Source organism: Delphinus delphis, chromosome X (genome assembly GCF_949987515.2).
Source record: "Delphinus delphis chromosome X, mDelDel1.2, whole genome shotgun sequence".
NCBI classification, from domain to species: domain Eukaryota; kingdom Metazoa; phylum Chordata; class Mammalia; order Artiodactyla; family Delphinidae; genus Delphinus; species Delphinus delphis.
Window position 1 is genome coordinate 113,199,842 of NC_082704.1, and position 11,205 is coordinate 113,211,046.

General features: G+C 41.5%; 1 protein-coding gene across 1 annotated transcript in view; it reads right to left on the minus strand.

Moving 5' to 3' along the window:
- Nucleotides 1–10,980, minus strand: part of GRPR (gastrin releasing peptide receptor) — a 31,358-nt gene extending 20,378 nt beyond the window's left edge. The window contains exon 1 of the mRNA XM_060001776.1: nucleotides 10,491–10,980. Within this exon, the coding sequence (XP_059857759.1) occupies nucleotides 10,491–10,903 (413 nt within the window). The 5' untranslated portion in view covers nucleotides 10,904–10,980. The remainder of the gene's footprint in view (nucleotides 1–10,490) is intronic.
- Between the last annotated feature and the right edge of the window lie 225 nt (nucleotides 10,981–11,205).

Sequence of the window (11,205 nt, forward strand, 5' to 3'; positions counted from 1 at the left end):
AAAAACCAAATAATAAAATGGTAGATTTAAACCCAAATATAGGGACTTCCCTGGTGGCACAGTGGTTAAGTATCTGCCTGCCAATGCAGGAGACATGGGTTCCATCCCTGGTCCGAGAAGATCGCACTTGCCATGGAGCAACTAAGCCCATGTGCCACAACTACTGAGCCTGCGCTCTAGAGCCTGTGAGCCACAACTACTGAGCCTGCGTGCCACAACTACTGAAGCCCATGCACCTAGAGCCCATGCTCTGCAACAAGAGAAGCCACCACAGTGAGAAGCCCGTGCACCACAACGAAGAGTAGCCCCCGCTCGCCGCAACTGGAGAAAGCCCACGCGCAGCAACGAAGACCCAATGAAGCAAAAAAAATTAATTAATTAATTAATTTTTTAAAAAACCCAAATATATCAGCAAAATTGAGGTTATCAGAGTGTCTGTGTTTATAGGGCAGAAACCTATAGCCAAGTTACAAATAGCAAATACATTTGTGTGAAGTCACTCATGTCATGCATACCCACAAAATACCAACATTGATGAAGGTAACTTAAAATTCATAATGCAAAGACATCCATGGCAAATTGGTTAATGGGCGTCATCAATTAAATGAGTATTTAAGATTACTCAAGGCACAAGAAAACGTGAAATGCTGTGAAATTTTACAGCCCGTATAGGAAAGAAACTTGATAGTGTCTTTCTCAGATGATCTTAAACATTTGATAATAACCTTAAACACTTATATGACATTACCAATAATGAGTTATGAAGCTGAAAGAAACTTTTCTAACCTCTCATTAATAATAAGTCAATTTGAATCAACCATGCGAGAAGACTGAGGTATCTTTCTAATTTCTCTATAGAAAAACATATCACCCAACAGGCACATGAAAAGGTGCTCAACATCCTTAAGCATTAGGGAAATGCAAATCAAAACCATAATGAGATATCACCTCACATCTGTCAGAAGGACTGTCATCAAAAAGAACACAAATAACAAATACTGGCGAGGGTGTGGAGGAAAGGGAACCCTCCTGCACTGTTGGTGGGAATGTAAATTGGTGCAGCCACTGTGGAGAACAGTATGGAGGTTTCTCAAAAAACTAAAAATAGAACTACCATATGACCTATTAATTCCACTCCTGAGCATATATCCAAAAAAACCAAAAAACTAATTTGAAAAGAAACATGCACCCCAATTTTCACAGCAGCATTATTTATAATTGCTAACATATGAAAGCAACCCAAGTGTCCATCAATGGATGGATAAAGAAGATGTGGTATATACACACACACACACACACACACACACACACACACACACACACACACAATGGAATACTACTCAGCCATAAAAAAGTAAGATTTTGCCATTTGCAGCAACACGGATAGTAGAACCTACCAGAATTCATTCATTCTTTTATTCCTTCCTTCATGTATCCATCTATTCATGTGTTCAATACACACTTATCAAGCACCTACTACAGGTTAGGGACTGTCCTAGTGTCAGTGAATATGCTAATGAATGCCATAGCCTCTCTCTTTTTTTTTTTTTTTTTGAGCTTATATTCTAGTGGTAGGAGACAGAAAGCAAGTAAACAAACAAATGAACAAAATAATTCTCAAAAAGATTATAGTGGATGATATTTATCCAAGAGAAATGGAGACATACATCCATACAAAAACTGTATGTGAATGTTTATGACAGCTTGATTCATCATCATCCAAAACTGAAAACAACCCCAATAGCCATTAACTGAAGAATGCATAAACAAACTGTGACCTAGCCATGCAATGGACTCAGCAATAGAAAGGAAGGGACTACTGATACATGCAACAACATGAGTTGAAAGAAGCCAGACTCAAACAACTACACACTGTATGATGTCATTCATATATTTTGGAAAAGATCAGTGGCTGCCAGGAGATTTTTTCTTTCTTTCTTTCTTTCTTTTCTTTTACTTTTTCTAGGAGCTTTATTTTCTGTAAGAACAACTTAGTGTGTAATGGAGGTTATAAACTAAAGAAAGTTTGGATGTGGAAAAAAAAATTCCCTCCTGGGTGGAGGAAGAGGATAGACTACAGAGGGACATGAGAGAATTGGGGGGGCTGATGGGATGTTCTATATCTTGATTGTGCTGGTGGTGGTTACATGACTGTGGAAGATTGTCAAAATTCATAGAAATGCACGACTAAAAGTTTACTGTGTAAGTTACACCTCAATCAACCTGAAAGAAGAAACTGGATGATAGAAGAGCGTTGGTCATTACTTTAGTCTCAGTGGCCAACAAAGACCTCCTACAGAAGGTGACATTTAATGTGTAAAATGAACCTGCAGCCTCTTAGGGGCTCCTAGGGAAATCAAATCATTTCATGTAGCAGCAAATATCAGATACTAATCCAATACTTAATAACCAGAATTTCAAAGATGACTGTAATAAAAAAGATCCCTTGATCTATTACAGGGAAGTAGAAAAAGGAATGAAGAAAAAATTTTTTCTTTTATTCTGTAAAACATGTGTTTTAATTAAGAGAGAATTTATGCAAACCCCACACACTAGGAGGACTTACAAGTGCAAAAATGCAAATTTAGTCTATTTTCAAAGGATGGTATTGAGAAGCACAGTTCAAAAACACCTCACCAGGGAGCCCTTTCAGTCTATGCTCTATGTTTCATGATTAAGCATGTGACCTGTCTCGCCTCCATGCATTTTAAGTCGCCAAAAATGATAATTAATCACATAAAAGTCTACCACTTTAAAAGACAATGTGTGAGAGACAAGGTCAGACTTCTTTGCTGCCCTTATCTCCATAGCACTCCAACTCAAAGAGTCTTGCTGGGAACCCCCCCTCCCACTGCGCCTGCCCTCTGAGCACTCCCAGAGCCGGCCAGCAGCTGTGACAGATCCCTCCCCATGGGGAGACAGGAGTTGAGCTTCCTTCTGGAGAGGCAGCGTATGCTTCAGAAAAATCATACCCTATAGAAGTTATGGACTGGTGATTCATGTAAACTCCTTCAACAGATAGACTTCCTGGGAAAGTTGCTTTACGAGACATTAAATTGTCCTCCCTTGTGAGAAATGGCCAGTCTCCTTGGGATCAGTGAAGCTGGGCTCTAGAACAGTAGAGGAGCTTTGGAATGACTGGGGTGATCCCCTCAGAAGAGGGCTAACTTGGAATCACTCAGGGTATCTTTCCACAGAACAGAAGAGTTCAGGATCAGTAGCTCCCACTGCCCAGAGAAGGGAAATGGAATCAGACTTTGTTTTGATGGTTTCTGAAGAAAAGTTTTCAGTTTCCCTGAAGGAATTGGGACTTGGAATGAGGAAACCAGGGTTCTAATGTGACTCTACTCTGAATTTGTTGTGACGAGGCCAAATTCCATCACCTCTTTTGGTCTCTGTGTCAAACAAGGTGAGATATTGTGATTTATAAGAAATATATATTTGGTCATTCAGATGACCAAATACATATTTCTCATATACATTTGGTCTTGTCCAGTCCCTGGCTCACACTCTTAAAACCCTTGGAATTTCCTAAGTGTGTTGAGAGTGATAAAGGTGTCTTTTGTTATGTTAATGACTTGGGGAAAGCAGTTAAGGATGGGGGCTGGTCACCAAGTGATTCAACTCGTGATTCAACAGACCTCTGAGGAGGGGGATGTGGCTGGAGGTTGAATCAGTTGTCAGTGGCCAGTGGTTTAATCAATCATGACTTCGTAAGGAAGCCTCCCTAAAAACCCAAAAGGACAAGGTTCAGAGAGCTTCTGGGTTGGTGAACACATGGAGATGCAGGGAGAGTGGCACCTGGAGAGGGCCAGGAAGCTCCCTTTCCTTGTATCTTGCCCTATGCATCTCTTCCACCTGGCTGTTCCTGAGGATAAAAGTATTGTACCCTTTTACAATAAACCAGTGATTTAATAAGCAACATGCTTTCCTGAGTTCTGTGAGTCACTCTAGCAAATTAATGGAACCTGAGGACAGGGGGTCATGGGGACCTCTGATTTTTAGCCAGATGGTCAGAAGCACAGGTTTGTGACTGGCATCTGAAGTGGGAGTGGCGGGTGGTGCAAGTCTCGTAGGACTGAGCCCTCAACCTGTGAAATGCGACACTACCTCTGGGTTAATAGTGTCAGAATTGAGTTGAATTCTCAGACACCTAGCTGGTGTTCTGAGAATTGCTTGTTGGATGTGTGGGGAACTCCTTCCCCCAATGTTGGAAATTGAGTCTCAGAACACCATGTATAAGGGTATGAACTTGAGAATGACTTCTACTTGTAGCTGCTACACTTTATCATCTTGTCGCTGCTTAAACATCAACCACGCTGTAGTTATTGTCCTCTTACTAGATGTAAGGTGGGCCTGGGCGTTGTAGCAGGCACAGACCCCATGGAGCGTCTCATATAATGAAGGAAGTAGAAAACACATCTATAAAAAGGACCTAGTAATACAAGGTAGGATAAATTTGATATTTAAAGAACAGTACAGGCAAAAGCATCTTAGGAAAGGGGAAAATATCAATGAAAGCCAAAGGGTCGGGGAATCTTCATGGAAGAGAAGGGCTTGAACTGTGCCTTGAAAGATTGGTAGCATTTGGATAGATGGAGGGAACAGCTCAGTCATCAGGGAGGGGGAAGTGAAGTAAAAGAGGGGAGAAGTCAGGCAGCATGTATGGGAGGCGATAAGAGTTTACCTAGAGCAGTGTTTGCTCTGGTGAATTTTGAGATAAGAAGGTAAAAAGATAGACTGGCAGATGGAAGAGGGCCTGGCAAAAGAGAATGGAAGGATCAGACAGAAGTTCATAGCGCAGACTGGAAAGTGAACCCCATAGGTATTCTTCAGAAAGTCTCAAAACTTCATCAGTGGGATGCCTAAATTCCCCAAGCCTGTGACTGGTGATTGCATTGGTTGCCTGTATTCTTCTCTCTTCATCTTTGAGCATCTTCCAATAGAAGATATTTTACAGACAGGAAGAGCCCATGCAGCTGGGAGGCATTCGTTATTTGCCTGAGGGATTCCTGATACCCTCAATGAACGAAAGCAGCTAACATGGATCCTGGGAAAGAGATTTGGACGCCAAGGCACAGAACAAACTTTCTTCTGCGTTGTCCAACAGAACTTTCTGCAATTATGGAAATGTTCTGTATCTGTGCTGTCCAGTAGAATCACATGTGGCACTGAGCACTTGACATGTGGCTGGTTTGACTAAGGAACTGAATTTTTAGTTTTATTTAAATTAAATCTTGGGAGTTCCCTGGTGGCCTAGTGGTTAGGATTCCGGGCTTTCACTGCTGTGGCCCAGGTTCAATCCCTGGTCAGGGAACTGAGATCCCACAAGCTGTGTGGCGTAGCCAAAATAATAATAATAATAATAATAAATTAAATCTAAATTTAAATAACCACATGTAGTTAGTGGCTCCCATGTTGGACCATACAGCTCTAGATGTCAGGAAAGGCTGATAACTACATTATCTCATAAATTCCTTGCAGTGAATTCAAAGAATCTGTACTTCAGGAAGGTTGCATTAATGTAATACTTTCCTGTTTCTTTACACATTCCAAATCACAAGGGAGGGGAAAACTTAGGAAAAGTCTTTTCTATGGAATCAAAGAAGGATGACTTTACAGTGGAGCACATCTGGCCATAGGATTTATTCTGTCAGCCCCATTCTAGCAGAAATAAAACTGAGTAATAATACTGCAGCAGACACAAGATAACTTGGGCATGTAATATAAATGCTATTAACATTAAATCCACCTTTATTCTTTGCTTTTATACTGGAAAAGAAAACGCAAACTCTCCTTACCCTTTTCCTGTTAGGTCTTAAATTCCACTTATATAATACTGAGGCACCTAGTATAGAGATGGGCATCTAGTAGCAAAGACCAGTATGTAAAAAAAAAATCCATCCATCCCAAACATTCACTATCTCTCCATCCATCTGCCCATCCACTCATCCAACCACCCATCCTCCTATCCATCCACCTCTTTCCATCTATCCATCCATCAACCCATCTCATCCCCCAAATCTATTTACTGACTCACAAAGAATAGATTTTCTCTCATTTGCCCAAATAATGAGAGCTTAATAGAGAGGAACAGAGAAGAAGCAGGTGACTGTGTGATATATTTTTTAAGAGTATGCTTTCAGATGATTAACCATACTTTTAATTAGTCAATATTTATTTATTTATTTTTAACTTTATTTTAAAAATTTTTTAAATTTTATTTTTGGCTGTGTTGGGTCTTCATTGCTACGCACAGGCTTTCTCCAGTTGCGGCGAGCGGGGGCTACTCTTCGTTGTGGTGTGTGGGCTTCTCATTGCGGTGGCTTCTCTTGATGTGGAGCACAGGCTCTACAGCGCAGGCTTCAGTAGTTGCAGCACGCGGGCTCAGTAGTTGTGGCGCATGGGCTTAGTTGCTCCACGGCATGTGGGATCTTCCCAGACCAGGGATCGAACTTGTGTCCCCTGCATTGGCAGGAGGATTCTTAACCACTGCGCCACCAGGGAAGCCCCAATCTATCTATCTATCTATCTATCTATATATATATATATTTTTTAAATAAATTTATTTATTTTATTTATTTAGTTTTGGCTGCTTTGGGTCCTCGTTGCTGCGCGCGGGCTCTCTCTAGTTGTGGCGAGCAGGTTCTAGAGCGCAGGCTCAGTAGTTGTGGTGCACAGTCTTAGTTGCTCCACGGCATGTGGGATCTTCCTGGACCAGGCCTCAAACCCATGTCCCCTGCATTAGCAGGCAGATTCTTAACCACTGCACCCCCATGGAAGCCCTAATCAATAGTTTTTGATCACCCATTAGGTACAAGAAACCATCTGAGGCACTGTAAGATATAATATATACGCAATCTCTGCCTTCTACATTCTTAATAATCTACTTGAAAAGTCAAAGCAATGAATATACGAGAGACTAAAATAAGACAAATGAATGAAATACTTCAAAACAGCAAGATGAAAGATGTCACGAGATAATTCATGTATTAGATAATAAGCCTCATGTTTAGAAGAGGGCCAGAAAATCTGGACTAGAATGGTCCAACTTAAGGCTTTAAGGAGGAGGCTTGAGCCAGAATCTGAGTGATGGGCAAGATGACAGATAAAAATCATGAGTTTAAAATTCGGAAGGACCTTAGAAATAATCTAGCTCAAGTCTATTATTTTACAGATGACTTAACTAAGGTCAGAGAGGTAAGAGACTTGGTCTGACTCCCTTATATGGGTAGTAATGGCAGAATAAAAGAAGCCTAAAATGCAGGGCTGTTGATATCCATTCCACTTCCATACATCACATGGGTTGGGGAGAAGAGTCTTCTATTTAGGAAAGAAGAAAGGATTCTGGAGAGTGGATGTGACTCAGCATGAGCAAGGAAGCAGAGCCAGGAACTTGTTGGTGTAACAACTGTGTATGAGGATCTCAATGTGTGTAAGGAGGGGAAGATAGCATGGGGTGAGGGGGAGGCTGGGACCAATAGTGAAGGGGTTTGAATGCAAATCTGCAATTGGTCAGTTTCGTGAAACACAGAATTCTGGTTTCTGGGACTGCCTTGAAGTCTCCCTTTAGTGCCCCAGTATAAACTTTTCTAGAAAAATGTTATTCTTTTCATATTAACAAAGACTCAAGTCCACCTGGGGGAGAGAAAGCTGCAGAAGGGAGGCTGGGATGAGTACTCGCATTGCTGGTCAATCTATAGGGGTCAGGGATGGATGGGAGCTAAGAATTTGCATATTTTTAAGCTCCCCAATGATTGCGATGATCATCCAGTTTTGAGGGTCTTCTGGTTCACCCTTTGACCAATCCATCAGATAAAGACTACCACTTTGGAAAACTCTTTGACAATATTTACTAAATACCTGCCCCTATGATCCAGCAATTCCTCTCCCAGGCATATACCCAAGAGAAACACTTTTGTTCCCCCAACAGGCATGAATAAGAATACCCAGAGCAGGTTATGATCAACCCCAAACTGGAAAAAATCCAATGTCCATCAGTATTAAAATGGATAAATAAACTGAGGTATATTCATACAATGGAACACTACACAACAATTAAAAAGAATAAGCCATTGCTATGTGCACCAACGTGGATGACTCTCCCAGACACAAGGATAGGCATAAGAAGTATGATTCCATGTATATGAGATTAAAGAACTGGCAAAAATAATACATGGTAATTGAACTCAGAATAGTGATTGCCTCTCTGTGGGGTTGGGTATTAACTGGAAAGGGACATAAAGGAAAATCCTGGAGTGCTGGAACTGTTCTTTATCTCTATCTGGGTGGTGGTTATGTTGTTATACAGAATATGTGAAAATATATTGAGCTGTACACTTGTTCAGTTTACTGTATATAATTATACCTTGTTGAGAAGAAAAAAATACAGATATTGTGTGTGTGTGTGTGTGTGTGTGCGTGCGTGTGTGTATTTGCCCTGCCAACCTCATGAGGTTGTTATAAAACTCCAATACCTTTCAAAGATGAGACGTACAGTCTTATATATTTTAACTAGCTCAATACCTATTCTTGTTGAAATTGGTTAGAGGCACTACTTGTGATTCAGGTAATTGGTCAGCTTTTTTAAGCCTTAGCAAAACACAGAAAGTTAGTTATATGGAAGCTTACAGTAATTTCTGAACTTGGGAAAGATGTGCGGTAACTGTAAACTTACTGAGAACACACCAGAGCTGCCAAATGGTGCAGCCTGGCTTTTGAGAGAGCCTTTCTGCTGATGGGGAATTTCGTCTGCTTTGAAACCCCGGAGAAGAGTTCCCTGCAGCTGTATCTTTCCATTGCACTCCCTCACTTTCCTCTCCCTCACTCCCCCTCCCCCACTCCCCACCCCATCCCAGGAAGACAGGAAAGGCCATCTGTACCACTGCACTCACCAACCCGGAAACCAAAATCTCATCATCCCATCAAGAAAATGACTGTCATCCTGAGGTGCCCTTGGCCACTGGTAACCAGCCACAAACTTGCTGCCAGCTCCACAGTTTGCCTGCCCTGGCTCAACAGTGAGACTGCCTGTGGTCATCAGGCCTTGGTGGGCATATGTTCAGGGTTAGAGCGAGCTGAGAGTGAGTGGCAGGAACCGAGAAACCCTGCCTAGTGGGCGCCGTGTGCAAACCTCGTTCCTGGGCTATTATTTTTCAGTCTGAAAAAGTTGTGTGTGCTGAGCAGTGTACTTCAGGCAGCTAAGTATAAACACATGTCTACAAATACTGATAACACTCTCTTTATTTGTCCATTACTCCACAAACCCCGATCACCTGGGGACTGTTTGTTCCTCTACAAAGTGAGAATCCAGCACCTTATGTATTAAAATGTGGGACATTTTCTTCAGAGTATAAATTTTCAAGAGCTGCTTCTATGCCTTCCTCAGTACACTCTCAAATCCCTTTGTATCTTTAACACCATAACATACAGTTGATTTTAAAATGAAAATTGATAGTCTCTGTTTCCTTGCACCAGTTTTTCTTAATTTGACCATATGGTCGACAATGTGTCTGAAGCCTATTCATTACTGTGTCCAGTTCTAGAGCCCAGAAGTACATAAGACATGCTCAGCAATTTATGTGAACAATCTGCAGGTATTTCCTGACTGGTTATTTCAAGCAAGTGTTTTTTACGTGATAGACACCTGATAAATGCTCAAAGAATGAATATGAATGTTTAAGAATGAATAAATGTGAATTTTTAAGCAATATGTTCACACAAGAAATGCAGTTCACAAATATGTATATTTCCCAGAATAAAACACTGTACTGGACTCCCTCCCCCCGCCCAAAAAACAAAAACCCTAAAAGTATTGTATATGGAAGTACATCAATAAAGATACTAAAATTTGAAATCAACCTTGAATGGAGCTTTCTCAAGGAAAGAAAAAAATCCAAATAATGCTTGGTTTCACCTAAGAGATACTTAGAAAAACCAGCACACAAACTGTTCAGTTCCAGAGAACCAAATACAACATCAGCTGTGAGAAAAGTTAAACTGTCTGAAGAGAATGGATTTCAAGGAAATGCTGCTTATTTTCTCCTCTTGGTTATTTCTGAAAGAACATTTGAAGAAGAAATGCAGTGGGACTTTTCTGTTCTCTGAAGACTTTGAATTGCTTCCAAGAGACATTTACCTGGGGTTTAAACTCTATTAGGTGTGATTTTTTTTTTTTTCCTCACCAGTCAATTAATTTTGCAGGGAGTGAGAAGTTAGGAAGAAGCAAGGCTAAATCAGCTGTCTCCAGAAAATGCACCTCAATCTTATACTCAGAGATTACCCCCACCGCTATCCACTGACTTTTCTTTCTGAAACCAATATGTCAAACTCAAGAAGTAGTCCCTAGAACAGAAACATGCCTGGAAGGGAATGGGAGTTTGAGTGAAACTTCCCTGCACACAAACAACCCTATTTGTCCCGATGTGGTAGCTCATTTACCGAAGCATCTACCACCCTCAGAGAGAAGGTCGCTGTCCTCCAGGACTTACCTGTCTGCTGAGAGAGCTGTGAGTGTGAAGACAGACACCCCTACCGAGGTAAGCTGGATAAAAGGGATCAGTTTGCAGCCAATCCTGCCAAACAGCCATCTGTCGGCCAGGTACCTGCTGGCATCTACAGGCGCACAGGTTACCAGGAGCAGCAGGTCTCCCACAGCCAGGCTGGAGATGAATACGTTCGGTACATTTCGCATGGACTTCACGGTACAGAAGATCTTGATCAGGGTGATGTTGCCAACGAGGCCTATCAGAATGATGACCCCATAAATTGCAGGGATGACATACAGGACCCCCGGGTGGAACCAGTCGTCGTTCGTGGGGAGATCCACACTGTGATTAGAGATGTTGCAGCGTACGAAATGGTCCACGTCCAAGTTTAGAAGCAAACAGTCATTCAGAGCCATCCTCTAGGTTCTTTCCCACCTAAAAAGTGCCCTTAGATGCTGTTGCTTAACTTTTGACTTTGCAGTTTGGTGAAGATGATGATAAAATCTATGCTGGGCTCTTTATCTTCTTTAATAAGAATACTCTGAGTACATAGAGACTATGGCATTCAAAATTGTCACTATTCTGACGCTGGCGCTGCTCTGGTCTTTACGTGACCAATGTAATACATCTCTAAATTCAGTAAGTTAACAACAAAACACCCACAAAAACTCAGCTCCCAAAGGGCTTAGAATCAAACCCACTCTGTACCAACTCCTTC